This window comes from Pleurodeles waltl, chromosome 9, assembly GCF_031143425.1.
Source record: "Pleurodeles waltl isolate 20211129_DDA chromosome 9, aPleWal1.hap1.20221129, whole genome shotgun sequence".
In the NCBI taxonomy this organism is placed as follows: Eukaryota; Metazoa; Chordata; class Amphibia; order Caudata; family Salamandridae; genus Pleurodeles; species Pleurodeles waltl.
This window is the reverse complement of record NC_090448.1, coordinates 1,088,995,434-1,089,015,778: the sequence shown is the minus strand read 5'-3', so window position 1 is coordinate 1,089,015,778 and position 20,345 is coordinate 1,088,995,434. Positions and strand designations below refer to the sequence as shown.

Below are 20,345 nucleotides of genomic sequence, written 5' to 3'. Positions count from 1 at the left end.
CATAACACATTTCTTCCTCACAGTGAAACTGTATAGGCTTTACCCATATTTCTTCAGGCAAATGCAATTGTTGTCTCCAATATTCACCCTGAAGCTGTCCCTATTCTGCGTTAAAGTCTGCATACTGTTGATTAACAATGCTTTGCCATAGTATGCACCTAGTCACTGTTTGTGTGTTTTAAAAGCTTTTTTTTTTTCTTTTTCCGAATTGTTCATAAGTGAAATTATGCCATTGCCAATCGCGATACAACCCACGCAGGACTTTCCATACTTCTTGTGAGTGTGTGGGCCCCCATTGAGAAATTACTTTTATGGCGTATCCTGTACTATATCCTGTAGAAGATGGCTGATTCCTAATGGCTTCAACATCAAAAGAATTCAGGTCCCCTCCCCCGATTCCGTTGGCCCTAGCTATCAAGGACCCTAGATCTCTTCTAATGTGTAACTTTGGCAAGGGCCATAACTGTGGTGTCCATGGTGCACATAATGGATCATACTTTGAGACATTCCCCTTGGCAATATTTATCTGTAACACAATACGATTAATTATGCTTGCATGCAGAGCTTTCTTACATCCTATTCTATATCGAACTATAGAAACGTTGCTGAAGTTGCTAACCATGCGTCTTTCGGTTACATAAAACATGAAGGCTGGTGGTTTGGAGTATCGAACTCCTTTGGTTCCATTGTTCATTGTAACAACCACCATATGTCCTTTACTTATCATGTTTAGCATATAACTCAAAGCCTGTACTGTTGCTGGCGTCCCCTGCAACTCGTTCAGTCCGTTGGCATGTCAGATTTGCTGTCCAGTTACCTTCCAGGTCACAGCTTTGGCAGCCATCCACTTGCCTCCAGGTACCTTCACGTTGCAAAGTGAAACATTTCACTGGTCATCAGTTACGTTAGCGGCTTGAGGTGCACAAGTGACATGAAGGTCCGTAACGACATTCTCTGCTATCATCAACGCAGATGTCATCATTTATTACCATGGGGTAAGTCTCACTGCAGGCACAAAATACAGGTACATTAAAGTTCTTTAAAAGTACAATGTACATACTCCCCACCCCTTGACTCAATATCTCTCCTGCCTCTGGCATTTTTCCCTGGATAGTTCACCCATACTTTTCTTCCTGTGCTTCCAAATCCTCCCTCACCTCTCTGGGTATTATCGGGGGCAGATCTTTCTTCAGTGTGTGGGGTGTACGCTTGTTCTCAAATCAATTGTGCAAGTCTGTCACGTGCTGATAACTTTACAGTAGTATCTCCTTGGTTCAGTAATACTACTTTAACCTCTCCTCTAAAATCTGGGTCTATGACTCCCCCTAGCACCGACACTCCCTTGATGGCTAGGCTGGATCGAGGGGCAATTCTACCATATGTTCCAGGTGGTACTCTTACTCCTATTCCTAGGGGAGCAGTCTTCACCTGTCCTACGGGTATTTATCCATCCTCTGGAGCAAACAGGTCCAGTCCTATACTGCCAGAGGTAGCCTGTAAAGGTAATCGAGCTCGAGGGTCTGTTTTACAGACAATCATTGTGTGGGTGATTTCTTTATCATGCCCTGTCATCCAAATGGAAGGAGTCTGCTGCCCAACTGGTCTATTGTTCAATTCGAAAAAGGCTTGTCTAAATTACTACTCCATCCTTTTAGAGTCTGATGTGCTGATAACTTTTTTTAGCTGTTCTATAAACAATCCGTTATATCTCTCAATCGTGCCTGCAGCTTGTGGATAATTACTAAGGTGTAAAATCCACCGAACTCCCTGTTCCTGCGCCCAATCCTGCACTGTTTTCCCTGAAAAGTGTGTGCTCCTATCTGTTTGGATTTCATCAGGTACCCCATAATGTTTTATCAGGTAGTTTAGCCCTCGCAAAGTGGACTTCTGATCTGCAGACTTACAGGGCATACCCAACATAAGGCCAGAGTAGGTGTCCACCATGGTCAATACGTAGCTTTTTCCTCCTTCCTTTGGTAGCGGCCCGATATAGCCCAATTGCCACACTGTAGCATCTGCGGTTCCTCTTCTGATATGGCCGCTAGGCTTCTTTTGCAGGGGCATTTGTCTTATCTGGTTGCATGTGGGGCATTTCTTTACTGCTTGTTGCACCTGTTCTTTAGTAACTGGAATCTGTTGTTGCTGTGCACATGCATAAGTGCCATTCTCTCCTAGGTGCCAGATGTTGCATGGGTCCAGTTTGCTAGAGCAGCTTCAGCCTCCTCATTGAGGACCACTGTTCGTTTTTTGGCCATCTGATCTGCGGTGTTGTTGAACAGAGATGGAAGCGAGGTGTCCGATGGGCAATGGGCATCCACTTGTCCCACATAGATTTGACATTTTTGCCCTTTCTCCCACATCTCTTCCCATAGCTGCTCGCCTCCCCAAATGGGGGTGCCTTTCATTTTACATCCATCCTTGCGCCAAGTTGGGGCCCAGCTTACTAGTCCTTGGTAAGTGGCCCGACTGTCAGTGTACACAAATGTTTTCTCTCCGATGGGGGCTTGTTCGATCACTGCTGCTACCCCCTGCAGTTCTGCAAGCTGGCTTGATTCATTATCTCCTCGTCGCAGCAACATCGTTTCTGTAGCAGGCTGGAATGCAACTGTTTGCCATTGTCTTTTTCCTTGATAGTACCTGGCGGTACCATCTGTGAACCATGCATTTTGCTTTTCTTCTTCGGTGAGTTGTTCAAAAGGCGGGGCTGTCTTAAATGGTGAGGATTCCATTTCAGAGGGCTCTGGCGCAGGGGCCATTGCCTGCAAGTCCACTGCCCCTAGCTTATCTTCTTGTAACTTGACTCTCCTGCTGGTTCCGGTTTTGCCCTCTGCTGCAAATACCATTTCCACTTCACAATGGCAAACTCCTGCGCTCTGCCTACTTTATTACCAACCCCTCCTTCTCTTGTCCAACCTAGTAAGGGGACCCATGTTTTTAAGGTAACCGGACGATCATCAGTTATGCGTTCTGTTTCCACTAAGGCCCAATCTTGTGGCACCCTCTTTTTTCCCTGCCTCTGCCAAAGGCTCCACATCACTTCATCATCTACATCATCCTGTACTATCATTTCCAGCTCAAACTGGTCTCCTTCTGTGATGGGACCTAACGTAAAAGGATTCTGTAATGCATCTTTTGCTCCAGTGTCCTACAATCTCACCAACCATTTAAACAAAGGCTCTGCAGGCATCTGCCTAAGCATACAGGTTATCTCCAACAACTCACTCTGCGTATAATCTCTTACCAAACGAGAATTCTGTATTTGCCCACCATTCACTCCCTTTTCGCCTTCAATTTCACCTACACGTCCTTCTCCACTTTCAACTCCACCTAGTTCTGTTACACGTACTTCCACTTCATCCTCCCAATTCCAGTCATCATTGTCTGAGACTGTTCCATCCCAAGTATATGGATCCCAATTTTCTTTGCGTACCAATACCCTCACTTGCACAGTTGAGGGTATTTTAGGCTTCTGCCTACTCTTCTGTTTGCGTACCAGTGCCCTCACTTGCACAGTTGAGGGCATTTTTTGGCTTCTGCCTACTCTTCTGTTTGCGTACCAGTGCCCTCACTTGCACAGTTGAGTGCATTTTAGGCTTCTGCCTACTCTTCTGTTTTGCTACTCGTACTGCTAATGCGGTGCACCTTGCCTCCATTTGATCACCCCGAGTTACTGCATTTTCTATGGTCTCTTTCATAAGTAACTGACTTTCCTGCAAGGCTGCAACCTCATCCCACAGTTTTCTTATCTCTGCATCTTGTGTTAATGTTTTCCTGTATACTGTACGGAGCATAGACAGGAAAAGCCATCCCACTTGCCCTGCTGCTTTCAGCTCCAGCTTTGCCCCTCTCAGCTTCACACTCTCAACCGCATCTTCCACTAAGAGAGGAGTCACTTTCTCATCTAATGCCTCCCATAACACCGGAGCTGCCCACCGGTTCAGGAGTCCTCCCACACCAGAGAACTAGTCAGTTGCTAACCACCCGGGAATGGATCTGGCTTCTGCCCCATGCTGCCTTCCGCTCTCTGCCTCACTTTTCTTACTTCACCAAAGAGGCATTATTGACTTATACCCCACATCTGGTACCAAAATGTCTTATCCAGGTGACTAGTTGACACCTGTTCGGTATAAGTCAATAAGGACAGCCAATGAAGGACCACACGCCAATTATGAATACAATTTAGCTTTACTAGAATTTCAGGTAAATGTAGGCATTTAGCACATTAACAATAGTAGAATAAGAATAGCAATGAAAAGCATCTATTTATATATAAGTACACTACAAAGAGCATCTATGTATACATATGAGCAAAGAGTTCATTGACAGATATAAGCTTGGAATAACTGTATACCAAAATGTGTTTCACTACGATGTTCAGGAAGTAAAATATAAACGAGTTGAATACTTCAGATAAGCTTTGATTTACAGCACACCAAAATGCATGTTACAATGACTGCAGCAGGCTCACACTATGATGTTCAGAAAGCAAAATATAAACAAGCTGAATTCTTTAGATTAGCTTTGCTTAACTGCATACCAAAATGCATGTTTCAATTACTGCAGTAGGCTCACACTACGATGTTTAGAAAGCAAAATATAAACGAGCTGAATACTTCAGATTATAAACACAGTGCAAGCATAATAATCAATCATAATAATAGAGCAGAGAAACAAAGGCCTTTCATCCCTGTGTGGAACTTAACTTAGTCCACGAAATGCTGGGAAGCCTTCTACCGCCTGCCTGCTTGGACCTCTCTCCCCCTCAAGCATCACGGTCTCTGAACAGCAAAACAGGGAGGCAGCACTGGGCCATGGGAGCTTTCACAACCCCATCTGCGAGCTTCAAATCCCTCACCCGCACTTCAGTGCTTAAATAACTTGAAGCTTGGATTCTATCTCTTTCTGGCATTTTCTAGCTATGCTATCAGCACTTGGCTGCTGTGCCCTTCCCCAGCCTTTGTTTTCATTCCATCTTCTCCCTGTACTCTCGTTCTCAAGGTTGAGACGTAGTCTTCTACACAAACGAGCTTGAAAATAATATCATTAACTTTTCCACGTTGTTCGGGGGTTTCAGCAGGCGTCACGCTCATCTACACTGCTTAAGCTAATTAACCCTTTGCGTCACAATGTCTTCTGCACCTTTCCCTATGCTGATCACGGGGCATCAAGAAGTCTCCCCTCACTTCAAGGTGACGAAAAGGTGGGCTGACCCACAGGGCAGATATGTAGGGGTTAGAGACATTTGGGCCAGGGTGAGCTTACATTGATTAGTGTCTGTGCACCTCCTCGTCTTCAGGCCCCTGAACTGGCCAAAGTGGTGGATATCCTTTTGGAGTCCCCCAGCTCTCATCATATCGTGAGAGAGTGTGGGAAGCTGGCTTTGTATATACTATATAAAAATGAGATATAGTGTGCATAAAGTCTGAGGGTTCCCTAGAGGCTTAACAGAAGCTAAAGTTGATAATACTAATGCCGTATTTTGTGGTGGTGTGGTCGAGCAGTTAGGTTTATCAGAGGGTAGTTCAAAGCATTTGTTGTACACACACAGACAATAGAAGAAGCACTCAGTCAGTGACTTAACTCCAGACCAATGGTTTTTGTATAGCAAAAATATATTTTCTTAATTTATTTTTAGAACCACAAGATTCAAGTTGCAGGTAAGTACTTCAATAGATTCGTATTTCTCACTCGTATCAACAGTACTTTGTTTGAAATCGATAAGTTATACAGTTTTTAAATATTGGCAATTATCTGTTTTAAAAATGGACACTGACATTTTCAGAAACAGTTCCTGGGGGGAAGAAATGTTAGTTCAATTTGTAGGTAAGTACAACACTTACAGTTTCAGTCTCCAGGTTTTAGGAAGTCCACCGGTTGGGGACCAAGTTAACCCCTAACATCCACCAGCAGCAACACGGGGCCGGCCGGGTGCATAGCTCAAAGATGAGCAAATTTAACGTGGGCTCCTTTGGAGACAGATGGTACTCGGAATCAGGTCTGCCTGCAGGTAAGTACCCACGACTTGGAGGGCAGACCAGGGGGGATTAGAGGAGCACTGGAGGGGCCACAAGTAGGCACCAAACACACACCCTCAGCGGCACAGGGGCAGCTGGGTGCAGGGTGCAAACAGGATGTCGGAATTCCAATGCTGGTCTGTGAGAGGACCCCGGGGGTCAGTCAGAGGCTGCAGGCAAGGTCCAGGGGGGGTGTCTCGGGCACACCACTGATTGGATAGGGAGGAGGGCCGCCTGCTGAACGTGGATACACCGGGTGTCGGTTTCTCCAAGGCCTGGGGGCTGCGGATGCAGTGGGTCCTTTGGCGTTGGATATCTTCGCCTGGAGCGTTTGCCGCCAGGGGGGACCTCGGGATTTCCTCTGCAGGTGTTGTTGTGGAGGGGTGGAGAGGTCAACCCAGGGTGGGCACCTGCTTGGAATCACCTGCGGATCCTCTCTAGCTAGACACGGGACATGGGTGTCGGGTGCAGACTGGTTAGAACTCACACATTCGGAGTGAGGTGGGAGTCCTTAGTCGTTGGTTTCTTCTTGGACAGGGCCACTGTCCACTGGAGTTCTTGGTCCTTTTGGATGAAGGGCAGTCCTCTGGAGCTTGTCAGAGGTCACTGGTCCCGCTGGATGCAACACTGTTCGTTTGCAGGTTCTTTGAAGCAGGAGACAGGTTGGTAGGGCTGGGCCAAATCAGTTGTCGTCTTCCTTACTTCTCTGCTCGGGGTTTCAGCTAAGCATTCCTTCTTCTGCTTGTCAGATCACCACGAACCTGATAATTTAAGATTTAAGGGTGTTACAGGGGTCAGAGGGCAGTAGCCAATGGCTCCTGTCTCTTAGGGTTGCTACACCCTCCTTGTGTCCACTCACTTTGGATAGAGGGGCACATTCCTATCCCTATTGGTCTCTGTCTTCCAAACCAAGATGGAGGATTCTGGAGGGAGGGGGTCACTTAAGCTCTGGACACCCGCCGAACTTGCCGCCAAAAGTAGGGCTTTGTCCGGGGGACCGGCATCTCCACTAGCTGTAGTGCCCTGGGGCACTGTAACATGAGTCCTGAGCCTTTGAGACTCACTGCCAGGTGTTACTGTTCCTGCAGGGGGGAGGTGTGAAGCACCTCCACCCAGAGCAGGCTTTGTTTCTGGCCTCAGAGAGCACAAAGGCCATCACTCCATGGGGTCAGAAATGTGTCTGCTAGTGGCAGGCTGGCACAGACCAGTAAGTCCTACACTAGAGGATTGGGTAAAATACAGGGGGCATCTCTAAGATAACCTCTGTATGTCTTTTTTTAATAAACCCCACACTGGCACCAGTAGGGGTTTATTGTGCTGAGAAGTTTGATACCAAACGTCCCTGTATTCAGTAAAGCCATTATGGAGCTGTAGAGTTTGAAATGTCTAACTCTCAGACCTTATAGCCTTAATATGCCCACACTGCACTTACAATGTCTAAGAATGGACTTAGACACTGTAGGGGCATATTGCTCATGCAGATATGCCCTCACCTGTGGTATAGTGCACCCTGCCTTAAAGCTGTAAGGCCTGATAGGGGTGGCTTACCTATGCCACAGGCAGTGTGTTGTGGGCATGGCACCCTGAGGGGGATGCCATGTTGACTTTGCATTTTTCTCCCCACCAACACACACAGTCTGCAATGGCAGTGTGCATGTGTTAGGTGAGGGGTCCCTTAGGGTGTCATAACACATGCTGCAGCCCCTAGGGACCCTCCCCAGTCACAGGATTCCCTGGGCCAGGGGAAAACCGGCGGGAAACCGCCGGTTCCCCTTTTCTGACTGCGGCTTTAGCGCCGCGGTCAGAATAGCCTTGGAATCACCGCCAGCCTGTTGGCGGAGCTTCCGCTGCCCTCCGCCCTGGCGGTCAGAGACCGCCAGGGTTGGAATGAGGGCCTATGTCTTTGTCTCTGAGGGAGTGGTGGGAGAGGTGACCAGGCCAGAATACCAGGCATTGGGTCTGTCGGACCACTCCCCACTTTTGATTCAACTGGGTGGGAAGTAGAGAGGGTCAGGAATGGGGTGAAAGCTGATTTCATGGGAAGTCCAAAATAAAGAAGTGGACAGGGGGCCTTTGGGCAGATACTGAGCTCTATTTTGAAGAAAACATAGGCTCGTCGACTCAAAAGTCAAGTTATGGGAAGCATACAAAACTGTCTTAAGGGAATGGGCACAGAACCTAGTGGCCCACAGGAAGAGGCAAGAGGTGGAAGGGCTGGAGTGTCTAGAATGTCAGATCCTCCAACTCGAAGAGAAGTTGATCAGTTTCCCGGACCCCCACCTATCACGACAACTAGGGGTCCTGCGTACAGAATTTCTTCATTTGGCAGAGGATAAAGCCAGACTACAGAGACTGGCGACCCTACACCGCTTATATGAAGTTGGTGACAAAGCTGGGAAACTCCTGGCATGGCTCAGTAAAAATGAAGTGAAGGTTAGAGGCGTGAGAGAGATCCAAAACAATGAAGGCACCTACCATACTACAGATGCTTGGACAGCTCAGGCCTTTGCCACTTATTATAGTGCCTCCTGTGAGGCCCGCCCCTTAAGTGACCAAGCAGTCATCACTCGGTATCTAACTAAAATCCAGACCCCGGTATTGGACCCACCGAAATCGAGGCCCTAGAGAGTGACCTATCCCTGACTGAGGTGGAGACAGCGGTCTCTAAACTTAAGGCGGGCAAAACCCCAGTGCCCAATGGAATACCTGCTGAATTTTTTAAACGGTACCTGGATATCCTGGGTCCACACTTGTTAAACATCTTTGCTGAAATATATTGGACCAGGTTGCCTCCCACAGACCTCCATACTGCTACCATCACAGTCATCCCCAAGGAGGGCAAACCATGCTATAGATGTGCCTCCTAACACCCATTATCCCTCCTGAATATCAAGGTCAAAATCCTAGCAATTGTACTGGCAATACGACTACTGCAGGTTATAACACCTCTTATCCATAAAGACCAGTTGAGCTCATGCCAGGGGACTCTACCCACCTGAATATAGGCCCTACCCATAACTGGATGTCAGAGATTAAGCACCAATTCTTCCCAAATGTTTTATTGTGCCTAGATGCCAAAAAGACATTTGATGCGGTCCATTGGCCCTTCCTGGACTTCACGCCCATTAAATTCAGGTTTGGACCGAAATTTAGATGTTGGATATGAATTTTGTAACAAGACGTAAAGGTGGCAGTCAGAGTTAAAGGGGTGTTGTCATTAGAATTTCCCATTGGCCGACGAAACCGTCAGGGTTGTCCCCTCTCCCATTCACACTCATAGTATAAGCTCTGGCGTGCCAGGTTATGATACATCCAGATGTCCATGGCTTTCGAACCGTAGCGGCATACGACAGTGAAGAAAAGCTATCCCTACAGGGAGTGCAGAATTATTAGGCAAATTAGTATTTTGACCACATCATCCTCTTCATGCATGTTGTCTTACTCCAAGCTGTATAGGCTCGAAAGCCTACTACCAATTAAGCATATTAGGTGATGTGCATCTCTGTAATGAGAAGGGGTGTGGTCTAATGACATCAACACCCTATATCAGGTGTGCATAATTATTAGGCAACTTCCTTTCCTTTGGCAAAATGGGTCAAAAGAAGGACTTGACAGGCTCAGAAAAGTAAAAAATAGAGAGATATCTTGCAGAGGGATGCAGCACTCTTAAAATTGCAAAGCTTCTGAAGCGTGATCATCGAACAATCAAGCGTTTCATTCAAAATAGTCAACAGGGTCGCAAGAAGCGTGTGGAAAAACCAAGGCGCAAAATAACTGCCCATGAACTGAGAAAAGTCAAGCGTGCAGCTGCCACGATGCCACTTGCCACCAGTTTGGCCATATTTCAGAGCTGCAACATCACTGGAGTGCCCAAAAGCACAAGGTGTGCAATACTCAGAGACATGGCCAAGGTAAGAAAGGCTGAAAGACGACCACCACTGAACAAGACACACAAGCTGAAACGTCAAGACTGGGCCAAGAAATATCTCAAGACTGATTTTTCTAAGGTTTTATGGACTGATGAAATGAGAGTGAGTTTTGATGGGCCAGATGGATGGGCCCGTGGCTGGATTGGTAAAGGGCAGAGAGCTCCAGTCCGACTCAGACGCCAGCAAGGTGGAGGTGGAGTACTGGTTTGGGCTGGTATCATCAAAGATGAGCTGGTGGGGCCTTTTCGGGTTGAGGATGGAGTCAAGCTCAACTCCCAGTCCTACTGCCAGTTCCTGGAAGACACCTTCTTCAAGCAGTGGTACAGGAAGAAGTCTGCATCCTTCAAGAAAAACATGATTTTCATGCAGGACAATGCTCCATCACACGCGTCCAAGTACTCCACAGCGTGGCTGGCAAGAAGGGGTATAAAAGAAGGAAATCTAATGACATGGCCTCCTTGTTCACCTGATCTGAACCCCATTGAGAACCTGTGGTCCATCATCAAATGTGAGATTTACAAGGAGGGAAAACAGTACACCTCTCTGAACAGTGTCTGGGAGGCTGTGGTTGCTGCTGCACGCAATGTTGATGGTGAACAGATCAAAACACTGACAGAATCCATGGATGGCAGGCTTTTGAGTGTCCTTGCAAAGAAAGGTGGCTATATTGGTCACTGATTTGTTTTTGTTTTGTTTTTGAATGTCAGAAATGTATATTTGTGAATGTTGAGATGTTATATTGGTTTCACTGGTAATAATAAATAATTGAAATGGGTATATATTTGTTTTTTGTTAAGTTGCCTAATAATTATGCGCAGTAATAGTCACCCGCACACACAGATATCCCCCTAACATAGCTAAAACTAAAAACAAACTAAAAACTACTTCCAAAAATATTCAGCTTTGATATTTATGAGTTTTTTGGGTTCATTGAGAACATGGTTGTTGTTCAATAATAAAATTAATCCTCAAAAATACAACTTGCCTAATAATTCTGCACTCCCTGTATATGCAGATGAAATCCTCCCGTATATCACCAAGCCCCACACTAAAATCCCTACCCTTTTCCGCATTCTGGAAGAATACGGCAAGAATTCTGGATACAAAATTAATTGGGACAAAACCACTATATTCACGCTGGGGCCGATACAGGTCTGACCCTCCCTCTTCCCCCCCGCCCCTCCGCCAGGATGTCTGGAGATGGCCCCAGAGGGTTTCAAATATGTGGGCATTTTCATAAGCCGAGAAACCTGCTACCCCCGCAACCTCGGAAGGGTAGTAGCCAACTGCCAGAAAGATACAGAGCAGTGGAAAGATCTACCACTATCGCTATTAGTGCACTCAGCACTATAAGATGATCACCCTGCAGCAACGGTTATATGCTCCACAAAATACATACTACCCTCTCCCGAGGGATGTTTTCTCACATATAGATGGATCCCTTCTGTGGCAGGGTAGACACCCACGGATTGCTTTAAGGACTCTGCAGCAAAACCTATATAATGGTGGCATAGCCCTTCCTGATACAGAGGCCTACTACTGGGCAGCACACCTGATCCCAATCAATGATTGGATACATGCACCACAGGAACACCCCACATATAGAGAGAAGCACTTTGACTCCCAAATCATACCTACACTACTTATATGGTGGCAAAGGCGATGCAAGTAACACTGACGGTGTGGAAGAGGGCGATGAAAAGGATAGGTTGGGCACAAAGAGTCACACGGGCGACACTGCTTTGGGGGGGACATGGCTAAGAGAGATCAACAAACTACAAGGCTTCAGGGTGTGGGACTTGATCGGGATCTCTACCATAGGGGATATCATAGACAATAGAGATGTTAAATCCTTGACAACTCTTAGGGGTTGATTTAAGAGCCCCTATCGCCTTCCTGCACCACATTAGTGTACTTTATGTTATGCTAATGTGGCACAAAAGGGCCAAAATTGCTGCGCCAAATTTACAAATTACAGCCATAATGTATGCAGAGAGGGCGTTCCCCAGTTGGGGGGGACGAAAAAATGGTGCAAAGAAATCTAAGAGACTTCTTTGTGTCATTTTTTGGCACTTTTAACGCCTGCTCAGAGAAGGCGTTAAAAGGAGGCACACCATTATTTATAAGAGGCCTCAATGGGCTTTGCAGGATTAGCGTCAACATTTTTTACGTTAATCTTGCAAAGCTCCGAACTAACGTCAAAAATGTTGATGCTAGTTCCCATAACTACCGCCATGGTAGATGATAGAATGGCACACCAGATAATAGGAACATCCCAGAGATTATGGGGGTCATTCCTACCCTGGCGGTCATGGACCGCCAGGGCAGGTGACGGAGGAAGCACCGCCAACAGGCTGGCGGTGCTTCAGGGGCAATTCTGACCGCCGCGGTCAGAAAAGGGAAACCGGCGGTTTTCCCACCGGTTTTCCCCTGCCCCAGGGAATCCTCCACGGCGGCGCTGCAAGCAGCGCCGCCATGGGGATTCCGACCCCCTTCCCGCCATCCTGTTTCTGGCGGTTTTCACTGCCAGAAACAGGATGGCGGGAATGGGTGTCGTGGGGCCCCTGGGGGCCCCTGCAGTGCCCATGCCACTGGCATGGGCACAGGGGCCCCCTAACAGGCCCCCATTAAGATTTTCAGTGTCTGCAAAGCAGACACTGAAAATCGCGACGGGTGCAACTGCACCCGTCGCACACCAGCAACTCCGCCGGCTCCATTCGGAGCCGGCTTCATCGTTGCTGGGGCTTTCCCGCTGGGCGGGCGGCCTTTTGGCGGTCACCCGCCACCCCTGCGGGAAAGTCAAAATGACCGCCGCGGTCTTTTGACCGCAGTATGGTCTTTTGGCGGTCACTGCCTGGCGGGCGGCGCCCGCCGGGGTAGGAATGACCCCCTATGTGTCCACCCAATTGATGGTGAAGGAGTAGGAAACCGGGGGGGTGGGGGGTGGGGAGTGGAGGGAACGCCTACAGTGCCAAAAACTCACGTCATGCTGATGACTAATTTACGTCTTGTACAATGGTTTGCTGTACTCTGTGTATGCACACTCTGTACCACAATTTCTAATGTTTGTTCAGCAATGTAGTTATACTGAAAGTTGTAAAATAAAGCAACATTTAAAAAAACATGTAGATATTAAGATACTTTCTAAATTGTTAGCGTACAGGTCGAAGGAAGTGATGCAGGAGCTAATTCTCACAGACCAAAATGGGTTCATACCAGGATGCTTGACCAATCTACGGAGACTTTATATTAACCTGGCAGCTGTCAGGTACTCTCCAGAACGGAGAGCGATTGCCTCCTTAGACGCAAACAAAGTCTTTGACTCGGTTGAATGGGCTTATCTCTTTGGGGCCCTAAATATATCAAATGGGCCAGACTGCTGTACGACTGCCCCAAGGCAAGAGTAAAGGATAATGGCCACATGTCGAGGGTTTTTAATATACAAAGGAGCACATGGCACGGATGCCCGCTCTCGCCGATGCTGTTTGCACTGGCTATAGAACTCTTGGCGGCCAGGGTGCACGTAGACACACAGGTGTGGGGATGTCCCAGTGGTTATGGTGAGGATGAATACATTTTGTTATACTTGTTTTTGCTTACTATATTTTACTATACCTGACCAACTTTTCGAAGTCTATGGACAGAATGAGATATATTTTCGGGATACTTGGGGAGCAATCTGGCTTTGCCATAAATTTTGACAAGTCACTGCTGTTCCCGATAGGTGGACCCATATGGTCGGGCGCTCTTGCCCTGCCGTGGTAGGTGGAGCAATCACAGTTCAAATACCTATGGCTCGGGAATACTCGACACCCAATTCCATTCTATAAGGCAAACCCCGAGCCCTAACTCAAAAGACTAGAACAAGATGTGAAACTGTGGAACACTGGCAAGCACTCCCGCACTCACTGCTAGGTAGAGCGGCAATGTTTAAGATGGCGGTGCTTCCGAAGTAGCCCCTACAAAATCCCAAGGTGCGGACTCTGCTGTGGAAGGGGGGGATACCCAAGCTTGCTCTGAGAGTACTACAGTGGTCAGAATATGAAGGAGGTATAGCTTTACCACATGTAAAGAAATAGTATGAGGCTGCACACGTCAGTGTGTGAATGACTGGGCATACATAGAGTGGAGCGATACGGCGTTTAAACATGACAGGGCAGCGCTAGGGCTGAATAGCTATTTGCCATTACTGTATAGGGCAGACTACTTCAACCCTGTGCCTGGAGACAAAAATAGTAGTGGAGAAATTAATGAAGGAAATGGGCTGGAAAAACAGATTGATTCCAAAGACAACACTATGGGAGGGCTCCAGATTTGGGCCGGTAGCGGCCTGCAGGGATTCTCGAGATGTTATGCCATAGGCCTGTCCACGCGGATGTATGGGACGTGAATGAGGGGTGTTTCTGTTTTCCTACCTAAGGCAAGAATATCAGATGCCAGAAACACAGTGGCTACAATACGCCAGGCTACTCCATGCACTCAGGGAGTGTGTGCCACTAGAAACTGAAACGCAGGAGGAGTCCCCGCTAGAGGTTAGACTCCTGGATGGGAGGGTGGATAAAAAACGGATCTCTGACATTTGGTACATTTATGAGGAAAACACAAACCTCCCTTCATCCCTTGCAGGCCAGGTGGGAACAAGAGTTGGGGGAACTTGATGAGGAGGACTGGCAGGAAGCCCTGGGGTCCCCCAGGGTGGTGGTTATTAAGGCAAGTTTTAGGCTGGTTCAGCTCAAGATTCTTTACAGGGTGTGTTACACGTGCGTCTTACTCGTCTGGATAGGCAGAGCGGCAGATGCGCATTGTCTCAGAGGTTGTGACCTGGAAGGCATCTTCATACACACATTGTGGAGCTGCCCGCGCATCCATACATTTTGGGAGGCAGTAAGGAAACCCTTGGAAGGTCCAACTCGACTTCCATTGGACCTGATCCTAAGGCTGCAACTCCTGGGGGTGTGGGAAGACACAGGCCACACGCGCAACTATAAACATTTGATCAACCTGGGCTCCATGGTTGCGAAACGTGACAATGCACAGAGATGGGCTTTGGGGGACCCCCACCCTTCAAGGGTATTGAGAAATAGGGATGGAATTTTGTAAACTGGAGGAAAAAGAAATATATAAAGGGCGAGGAGGTATGAACAAATTTGAGAAAATATGGGGAGAATGGAATGTAAACGGGGGATAAGTGGAATGACTTAATTATTGTTGTACAGCTTCGTAACTTGGATTTCTCTCCTCAGCAACGATTGGCCTAGAACAATGACAATATACATGGGGGAGAGTAAGTAGCAAATAAAAACATAAAGGAGGGTGTGGAAGGGATGAAACCTTGTTTGTTTGTGTGGTCGGGTTGGAGGGTGGTTGTCGTGTTGAATATGTTGATTGTATTTGTTGCAGGTAAAATAACAAATAAGCAACCAAGAAAAAATAATGGAAATATATTGAAGCAGTGTTGGGATGTGCAGGTAGTCTCCCTTTCATATTAAAGAAGCACAGGTACACGGTATGGAACAGTACTTGCCCATTTAAAGCCCTGCGGCTAAGCCCTTCCAGGCTCGGAAGGTTATTATCATTAGCAAGTGAAGGGTGCTGCTCTGTGCCTAGCATCCGAACAGTGGAAGGGAAAGAGATGGGGGGGGGGGGGTCCATCCATATGCCAGATCCGGCTGCTATTAATGAACCAGATTCAAGGCCTGGCCCGGCCCCCGTGAAAAATCTTGCATTTGTTCCTGTGTATTCAACAACACCCGCACATTGTCTGCTTTCCGTTGTTTGCTTTCCGTTCCGAGCAGCAGCCTGCAGGGGGTGAAGGGGTTTGTTAATTTTCATTTCCAGCTGGGTCCAAAATAAACGCCTGCTTTAAAGGTCCTTCAACCCTCTTTATGTTCGCGTATCATGCTGGGCGGAGCTATCTAGACCCTAACTCCTAGATGCTAATATATGGATGAAAATAAAGGCAGCGTGTTATCACTCCACAATTATTTAAGAGAAACTATGATTGGGAGGCAGTTTTTTTACTTCGTTCAGCCCATGAATATATGAGATTAGAATGGCACTGTGTCAGAGAGTAATTACCAACATAACGATTTAAATAGCACTTCCATTTTGTATTTAGTTTGTTATAGCGCTACTCAGCCCAATGTAGGGCGTCAGAGCGCTTTACATCACACATATATTACTTCCCAAAGGAACTCTTTTTAGTAGCCTTATAATAATGACATTGAAAAAAGTAAAGTTCTATATGCATGCTTTGCAGTTTGCAGGCAGAACCTTGATGCTGGTCATACCTCACTGTGCTATAGTAGGACTGCAAATGATGAACTGCAATTAGCAGACGGATCTCTGTGTCAAAAGCAGTGACCCACCTATCTAGCGACATAAAATAAAATCTGTGATTTGTGTATTACACAATGTGGCTTGCAGCAGACGTTAACCCGTTATGCTATTTTATGAATCAAAACTTTGACTAGACAGTCATCTTAACATTTTTATCCCCCCAAAATTGCTGGTCAAACAAAGACCTCTGTAGTAGGTGCCTTAACCTGGTAAGATATTTTGAAATGCCTTTGTGATCAATTACATGACCCACAACATATGTACTGTCAGGTTTCTCATTGTTGCCAATTTCTTTGCTATACAGTGTTTAAAAATATTTATAAGTTGACTACCAGACTTGATTTTCATGTCTCTCCCCCTTCCCCATCCTACGCCACACCCAGCGTACTGCTACACCCTGAGTCCCAATTTATGGGTTCCCTGGGTGAATGTTTTCCAATTCCGGCCCTGCATTTGAATCATGCTGTGTCCCTCTTGGCAGGAAGGGGAAATTGGCAGCTTCATACCAGCTGCAGAAATTTAACGCCGATGTGAGCGAGCTACTGGAGTGGGTGCAAAGTGCCTGGAGCACGATGGAGAGTGGGGGCCTTCCCAAGAGCCCGGACGAAGCAGAGACAATGGTCAAGGAGCATCAGGAAAGAAAGGTAAGGCTGCTTTTCTGGTCTGATGGTGCCCTCTGTTGGCAAAGAACTATAAAAGTAACTGCCACAGTAATTTATGTCCGAGTGTTTAATGAGCACGCTTTTTTTTAAAGGAATTGTAAACGTTTTTGCTGAGTTGTATGGTAAAAACCCATACAAAGGAAAATAGAAATAAGAAACAATCATAAACGTAAAAGTGCACCTGCAGATTCAGCCCACCCCCACCAAATACCAGTAAAAGGACACAGAACAATGTAAGAAAAGTAAAACACAAAGTTCACTCCCTCCCACCGCCATCCGAGCCCATGCAAATACGAGTTTCTTCATTGACCATTTGTTGCATGGAACATGTAGGCTCTAACTCAGTTTCTTGTAATTTGCCCATGCCTTCCAAACCTTGGAGTGCTGCTGCGTACAGCCTGCAGCCCTGTACATCGTCCCTTCTAGACCCAGGCAATGATCCATCCCCCCTCTTCCATACCGCCGAAAACCAGGGGGGGGGGGGGCGAGGGGAGTTCACTACCTTCCGCTCTCTCACTATGGGCCAGATGTATCAAAAAAGCGCTTTGCAATTTCCTAATACCGATTTTTTTCGATTCGCTATTAGGAAATCGCAAACAGCGATGTATTACAGTGTGTTTAACATGGTTAGTGATTTGCAGAGGGTCGCAAATAGATCTGCCTTATCAATATTCATGGGCCAAGTTGCAATTTGAGACCCATTGTGAGTGGCTACAATCACGGTTGGTGGCCTGCTGGTGTCAGCAGACCACCATGTCTGTGATTGTTTTTTAAATAAACATTTTTTATAATGCAGCCAGTTTTTCTTAAAGGAAAAGGAGATGCATTACAAAAAGAAAAAATAAAAGTTCTCTTATTTTTTTAAGAGCAGGCAGTGGTCCCTGGGACCACTGCCTGCTTTTAAAAATGTTTGCACCCCCATTTGCAAATGGGAAGGGGTCCCTTGGGGTCCTTGAAGATGGTGGTAACTGCGATTGTTTTGAGACCGCCCCTGCGAGTGGCTATTAGGAAGGGAAACCCTTGGCAACCCCCTTCCTAATAAAATAGCGAGTCACAATCCCTATTTTGGGAGTTGGTAACAGGGTACAGACTCACAAAATAGGTCTGGTACATGCTAAAAAACCTTTTACCGGTTACAAATAGCCCGGCAAAAGAGCTTCATACATCTGGTCCTAAGTCTCGCTTTGCCAGAGTAAAACCCAGAATTAACGAATACGAGTTACACCAATTGACGGTCGAACTCTGCCAGAAAGGCGAGTCCTGGAGTATCCTGCTATGTGTCGGCTCACATACTGTATCCCTATACACAGATGACCTCCTTTTAATCCTTAGGGATATTGACAACATCCCAGCCGGAATTGTGGATATACTGCAAAAGTTCACCGCACTCTCCCTAATACGGGTCAACTGGGCAAAATCATACTTGTTTCCCTTCATCCCAACCTGCCAGATCGGGGCCTTTTCCTTTCCGGGGTACATATTCCCTGGCAACCTAGAACGTTCCACTATCTTGGCATCAACATATTCTACACAGAAGAGGATCTTCATGATGGCAGCGAGGGCACGGTCATCCAATTTTCCATGTTGGCAGCAGAGACAGGCCTGCCAACTGGGCAGTTCTTATTATACAATTACTTGATAGTTACACTATCGGGACACTGGGGAGACATGACAGCTGAGCCACCAACGTACTTATTGTTACAATATATGCAAGTCACAGGGCAAGGCAGACATTTGGTATGTTGGTTCATTGACGCCCTTCTAATACACACAGGCCACACTTGCATTGCACTGCGTAGCAACTGGGAAGTAGACCTGGCCAGGCTCTGTCCTGACAAAGAATGGGTTGCAGCATTGTCAAGCCACACTAACATCCTGCGCAATTCTAGGTTTCACCTTATCCAGTTCTATATCCTTCCCAGGGCCTATCTCACGCCATCTAAACTCAATAAATATTTCCTACGAGTAGATGCTTCCTGTCCCGCTGTATGCTGGTAGGGGGCAGACTTGCTCCATATGCTGTGGTCTTGCCCCTTTTTAAATACTTAATGGCACTGAGTCACGGCACGACTATCGGAATGCACGTTGCGTTTGCTTCTGTCCACATCGGAAGCCTGCCTCCTAGGCCACTCTCTTCCTCAGAGCCAAGAAACACAAATTCTCGTCAAGATTCCTAGAGCTTGGTCTCTCGACAGCCAAACGCCTAATCACCAGGCGATAGAAAGCCCTGGAGTCACCAACTGCAGTGGCATGGGAGAAATCTTTTGTAGTGTGGGCAGAAGCCGAGGGGGTGTCACCGTGTAGGGAAGACAACCTGGGTCTACATAAATACCCCCTGGCTGGGATGTGATGCTGGGAAAATTGCAGGAGCTGGGGCGGAGGGCAGACACGGAGACAGCTGTGGTCAATGATGCATTGATGATGACTGGATGAGCTGCCTACGTGCAGGAATTGGCTGCTGTACCTCTAAGGACGCGCATGCACTGTCTACATCCCTTGTTGCAGGGGATTGGCCCATGGTGGATCAGAGGGGAAACAACTCCTGTGGTCACGTAGGCAGTAATTGAATGGGTGAGGTGTGCGGAATCCACAGGGTTGGGAGGCGGGGGAGCTTGAAACGGACTCCAAGTTGTTAACTGTTCTTGTGGTTGCATTGTTTCACATACTATTAATGCTGAATCTTTACCTTTACCTTTAAACAATGCTATGTAACAGAGCTGTTCATTGCGAGGGCATCTTTAGAAAACTTGTAAACCTGATACAGTGAATGCTCCCAGCAGAGGTCTATGTGGTATTAGCTTTCCCTCACTCCAATGTATGTTGATACAATATGCATGTTTTATGAGCTTGTAATGCAACTCTGAATACAATAAAAACAACAAAAGATTCAAGCAAGAAAAATCAGTGCACGAGTTCCCCAGAGAAAAGGTGCAACAGGGCATTAACTTCACCGAACGAAGTACACCAGAGCAGCTTCAGCATGAGTGTTAGCGTCTCGTCCCCACAGAATAGGTACAGCAATGCAGCAACAGTGTGAGCCTCCTCCTCACAGAACAGATACAGCACACCATCAGCAGTGCAAGCAACCCTCACAGAACAGGTGCAGCTGAGTGTCAGCAGGGTAGGCTTGCACTTCTCACCTACAGCTATAGCTTGGGCAGCAGCAAAAGAGGCTTGCCTCACTCCTTGAGAATGTATAGAATGGGAAGCACAAATGCAAGCTTTCCACCATTATGGAACAGGTACAGCATGGTACAATCTTTCCTCCATAACAGAAAAAATCTAGAACAACATCAGCAGCACACACTTCTTACTGTCACACAGCTTGTAAAGCACCCTAGCTATTCGATGCATACATTTCAATGTGGTTATGTGAATTGGTAAGTGTCTATATGGGAGAG

At 46.9% G+C, this 20,345-nt stretch overlaps 1 protein-coding gene across 1 annotated transcript in view; it reads left to right on the top strand.

The window, feature by feature from the left end:
• The window catches only part of SPTBN5 (spectrin beta, non-erythrocytic 5), a 1,780,873-nt gene that overhangs the window by 1,308,063 nt on the left and 452,465 nt on the right, over positions 1–20,345 (top strand). The window contains exon 46 of the mRNA XM_069208774.1: positions 16,764–16,926. Within this exon, the coding sequence (XP_069064875.1) occupies positions 16,764–16,926 (163 nt within the window). The remainder of the gene's footprint in view (positions 1–16,763; positions 16,927–20,345) is intronic.